The 5,701-nt window shown below is 35.1% G+C and overlaps 1 protein-coding gene across 1 annotated transcript; it reads left to right on the top strand.

The window, feature by feature from the left end:
* Positions 1-394: 394 nt before the first annotated feature.
* LOC139855311 (acetylserotonin O-methyltransferase-like) lies at positions 395-2,098 on the top strand. Its single transcript, XM_071844542.1, has 2 exons — positions 395-1,198; positions 1,662-2,098. Exons 1-2 carry the CDS (start codon positions 395-397, stop codon positions 1,971-1,973), a joined length of 1,116 nt encoding a protein of 371 aa, XP_071700643.1. The 3' UTR covers positions 1,974-2,098.
* Positions 2,099-5,701: the final 3,603 nt, after the last annotated feature.

Below are 5,701 nucleotides of genomic sequence, written 5' to 3'. Positions count from 1 at the left end.
CTAACTTAAAGGGATTGACGACCTTGCTAGATTAAAGGTTGAAACTGAAAAACGTTTTTCATATCGTTTTGTCTATTGGATATATATATATATATATATATATATATATATATATATATATATATATATATATATATATATTGTTATTCCTATTACAACTACAATGGTTGATAGATGTTTTCGAGAAGCTTGTAAAATGATAGTTTGTCAATTAAAATTTTGTTACTCGGAGTATTCTTTTGTGACCCCAATGATAGAAAATCCTGGATCCGCCCCTGGTCCAAGGTAGCTTTTTTGTTCTATTTAAAGCCGGTTAGTTGTTACATTCTAGCTTGTACCGTCAACATTAATTTAATTAATTAAGAAATACTCCGTAATTAAAAAACTAAAACAAATGTCGGCAGATATCAAAACGGAGAAAATAATTAAATCAGAAGAAGAAGACGACGAATCAGAAGTAGAAATATGGAAATATGTATTTGGTTTCACCCCGATGGCTGTGGTCAAGTGTGCCATTGAGCTGGGAATACCCGATATCCTCGAAATCCATCAAACCCCGATGACGCTTACAGAGTTAGCGTCAAAACTCGGTTGTTCACCTTCTTCGTTGTATCGAATCATGAGGTTTTTATCCCACTATAAGATATTTAAGCAAAAACCGGTCGTTTCTGAAACATCATCATTGTCGTCGTCATCAGTAACTGGATACGTTAACACCCCTTTGTCTCGGCTTCTAGCAAGAAATGGAAAACGTAGCATGGCCGATTTCGTGCTACTAGAGAGCAGTCCGGTGATGCTGTCACCGTGGCACAAGTTAAGTGCTAGGGTTCTAGGCAAGGAGGAGTCGGCGTTTGAGGCGGCTCACGGCGTTGATGATGTATGGAAATATGCGGCCATGAATCCAGGTCACAGTAAGCTTATTGATGGTGCAATGGCATGTGATGCACGGGTGGCGGTAGAGGCGGTGGTTAAAGGCTGTCCAGAGGTATTCGAGGGGTTGAAAACGGTGGTAGATGTTGGTGGTGGTGATGGCACGGCGTTACGGTTGATTTTGGAGGCTTGTCCATGGATTAAAAAAGGGATAAATTTTGATCTGCCTCATGTCGTATCAATAGCTCCATCATGGACGACACGAGTTGAACATGTTGGGGGCGATATGTTTGATCAAGTTCCAAAGGCTGATGCTGCTTATTTAATGGTTAGTTTTTTCTTTTTCTTTATTTTATATTAAAATTAACATGCATGGTATCCGAAGAGTCTATAGTACTCTGTATAAACTTACTATACTGTATATATTGTAAAACAAATAGTCACCCCTCCCATATTTTATCATTTCTTTTTATTTATGTCAAATTAATAGTCTACTTTATAAATAGACAAAAATATTTGATTAAATTACCTTTGTACACTTACTTTATTTAAGTAAAACATAAAAATTGGTAAAAATTAATAGGCTACAACGAAAAAGTAGACAGAAAATTGGACTTTTAATTGGGTGGGAGGGAGTATTTCAATTCGTTCCATCTTAAATGTTTGCTATATATTCTCAATTAAGTATATACATTTCTTGTTTCTTGAAATAAAATTAATTAGTACGTGTACGTTGTTAATTTTGTGTATTTATTACTCGAATAATTAGTATAATAATTGTACTTGATTAGAAAGTACTTCATGATTGGGGAGATGAAGAGTGCATTGCGATACTAAGAAAATGTCGAGAGGCTATCCCGAAAGATACAGGGAAGGTAATCATCGTGGAGGCGATCGTAGGACTAAATGAAGAAGATGATAACAACAAGAAGTTCAGTGAAGTGGTACTGATGCTCGATATGGTGATGATGGCTCATACAACTAAAGGTAAAGAGAGAAGTTTGAAAGAATGGTCGTATGTGATTCATGAGGCTGGATTCACTCGTTATAACATACGAAAACATCTTCAAACCTATCATTCTGTCATTGAGCTTTATCCCTAGTTAAATCATATCATACCATCATCGTTGCTCATTAATTTATGGGTTCCATCTACCTACCTACCTAACTTCTGATATTGTACTTGAAAAGCACATATCTTGAAGTTTGAAATAGCCTAAATATTGTAATTGTGGATTCTATGTTTGTAATAATGTGGTGCTTGTTTCGTTTTGAGTAAAACTGTTATCTAGTTAGTTAGTTGTTGCAGTATTCAAATTTGTATGATGATCGTTAGAGCACCGGATGTCGAGGGTATTCTCCACCGTTGTTGCTCACTGACGCCAGGGACGGAACATTCAACCACACCGCGCCGACGTCATTAGCCGGCGTTGTGAAACCACCGTCAGCTATCCGAAATTGAAGTGGACGAATTTCATCGTTGAATTTTGAATTTTTAACCGTTAGTATCTATAATTTTACATTCATTTCCTTTTTAAATAATTTTTTGAAACTTATATAAACACATTAAATCATCTCATGTTTCTACACACATTCACTCTCATATTTCTATACACTTTCACTGATAAAAAAAACTTCAAAACTATTATCTTTACTGACATTGTTACTTTCGACATTCATTACGGTGGATATTTAACCGACGATATGAAAAAACACTACAGTAGTATGAAGTATGAAACATACATTGAATGTTGTTGTATCCATCATTAATTTATCTACTTGGTTCGATTATTTTAGACGAAATGTGAAGCGAGGCGTTCGAGTTTTTATATCGGGTTGAAGAATCAGAGGTATTCTAGTGGCTTTAAAACGATGTTGAATGAACCAAAATACTCGGAATAGCAATAATATGCTCGAAACAAATCGAGTTGTATATTAAGAATATTTTTGGAGGACCTTTCTCACGAGAGTAGTGAGCATGGATTTGTGAGTGATGACACGATCGAGACAATACCATAATTTTATGTATCGTATTTTTAGTTTATGTAATTGTTTTTTTAGTTTATGTAATTGTATTTTTAGTTTATTTAATAGTTATTTAATTTATATAATCGTATTTTAGGTTTATGTAATCATATTTTGATATATATTCAATTTTCTGTTAGTGTAATGTTTTATTCATGTTTACCTAAGTATTAATTTTGTTTTATAAAATTAAAACTAAATAAACATAATTTGTTAGAAAAAGAGTACAAAATAAAAAATGGACATTAAAAATGGACACTGAATGACACCTCCAGTTTCTCTCTCCCCAGTCAATTCTAGTGTCTCAAATGGACACTGGAAAAGGACACTGAACGACACTTCGTGCTCTTATGATGATTAAATGTCTATTAGAGGACTTTTAACAGGGCTGGCACAAGGCTCGCCTCCTCGAGAGCACCATTGGCAGTGTTGTTGATATGCCTCGCCCTCATCGTGCTTCAACTGGTTCGTGCTGCAAGTTTTTATCCCAAAACATTTTCAAACACAGGCCATCTTGAAGAATTATAGCCGTCGAAGCCATTAATGGCTATTTTCAAGATATTTAATTTTCAATGTTTTTTTAGCATATATATTCACACACCTCCTTCACTTTATTTATCTCAATATGTCACACCACAAATTATCCATTTAACTATCTATTTTATATTACTAAAAAAATACCTAAAAAGGTTATTGATAATATTACTCAAGATACAATAGATATTGCGACTTCTAATTTTATGGTTGCCGGACTCGATTTGCTTCATATGATAAGTGATTATGAAGATGAAGAAATTGTCGAACCGATTCCAAGGGCAACTAGAAGATTAGATCGAGAGGGAACAACTATGCACTTGTGTAATTATTATTTTTATGAATAGCCGACTTTCCCCGGATATTGTTTTCGAAGACGTTATTGGATGAGCATGCCATTGTTTATATGCATATGTCAATGTATAATGTCATACTCTCAAGAATCAATTCTGGATTATTTTTTATATTTCCGTCAAAAGTGGGATGCTACCAGGTTGCTAGATTTTAAAAAATATTAAGAATCCAAACGAGCATTCGGAGTGCTTCAAGGTCGTTGGCAAATCATTAAATACTCGTGCCGACAATTCTTTCTCGCAGGAATCTGAAGAATTATGTTCAAATGTGTTATATTGCACAATATGATCATCGAAGACAACGTCGGCTCGTCGTCCGAGAAGGTCAGTCGAGGAGAGGGTTGAAGCGCACATTCGCATTCATAAAGAATTACGATTCTCGACCATTCGTCATCTACTTCGACAAAAACTTATCGAACACATCTGGAATCATCCGACTAACTTCCGTGTTCGACACACTCAACAAGTAGGAACTTCATACCCAACTGAACATGTTGTATGAAGTGAAAATGAAGACGAAGATTAAGATGACGTGTATGTTTAAGTTAATTTATAGTTTAAAATTTAATGTAATTTTTAATTTTAATGTAATGCTATTTTACTTAATGTATTTTAATTATTTGTATATTTTTTTATTCATTTTAATAATTTATATATTAAATATAATTAATAATAATAATATAAATAATTCGAATAATAATATAATAAGTTTAAATATTAAATAATAAAAAAGGTGGGGCCATGTGTGGGGAGGAAGTGTCATGGTTGATAGTCATGTGTCATGGATATGTCATGGAGAGGAGATGGCAAAGAAATGGAGAGAGAAATCTGATGTGACGTTGTTGTACCGATCTGTCCTAAAGAGGAATGACATAATGGTTGGAAGTGGTCTTAGTACAGTGGAGAGATACAGAATCCTTTCACTTCTTTTCGATCTTTCCTTTTTCTTTCAAAAATGCATAATTTTAAAATAAAAGTAATCCTAAGAGAACGAGTTACAATGTGATGCACACTAACAAGCCCATTGAACTGCTCCAACGATTTATAAACGTTATTATTGAACACAAACCATACACACTACAATTACCAACATTTCAACAATACATAAACAAGAAATAAATTCCAGTAAAGCCAAAACCCCCCAAGACTTGATGTGATGCAGGCCAACACATCAACATAAGAAGTCACCTTATAACCAAATGAAAGCGAACCAAGTGAAACTCGCGAGAAGCCTTATAACCTCACAAAACACATGGGGGAAGAGTCATTGCATAAATGAGCCGTCCAAATGGAAAACCAAACCCATAGTGATGGAACAAGCCGCCCAAACAACATTCTCGATCAAGGACCAAACACCAACGCAACTCCTAAATCTACACAAAAATGAAACTCGATACTAAGAGTCAACCAAACCCGATTTTCACTACCGCCTAGGATATCCCCCTCGATTGACACCACATACAAAAAGCCATCGTCGGGGAACCAAATGACACCCATATCAAAACCAAAGCCAAACAACAGCCAACTAACATAAACACTACCTAATGATGGCTGAACAGATTGAAAATCCGAAGGCCGGGGAACGCGATGAAAACTGACAGAAAATTCGTTACTCTCATCTAAAAGGAAATCGAGGTTGAGCAGGATGGAACAAACATCGCAAAAATGAACTAACTACCGAAGGAAGAGGGGAAAGGGATAAAAGAGGAAGATGCAAAATGAAGAGTACGAGAAAGAGGATGTGAGAAAGAAAACGTAAGAGGGAAGATCACCACAAACAATATAACAAGAATCAAATTAACTACACAAACAAACTTAACCCTTTGGCTGCACAAGCACACATAACCTATACCAAATCAAAACCAAACAATTTGCAAACTATCACAAGATGAACTTAAACGACACTCCCAACATACAAC

The sequence above is a fragment of the Rutidosis leptorrhynchoides genome, chromosome 1, assembly GCF_046630445.1.
Source record: "Rutidosis leptorrhynchoides isolate AG116_Rl617_1_P2 chromosome 1, CSIRO_AGI_Rlap_v1, whole genome shotgun sequence".
NCBI classification, from domain to species: Eukaryota; Viridiplantae; Streptophyta; class Magnoliopsida; order Asterales; family Asteraceae; genus Rutidosis; species Rutidosis leptorrhynchoides.
This window is presented reverse-complemented; position numbering and strand designations above follow the sequence as displayed.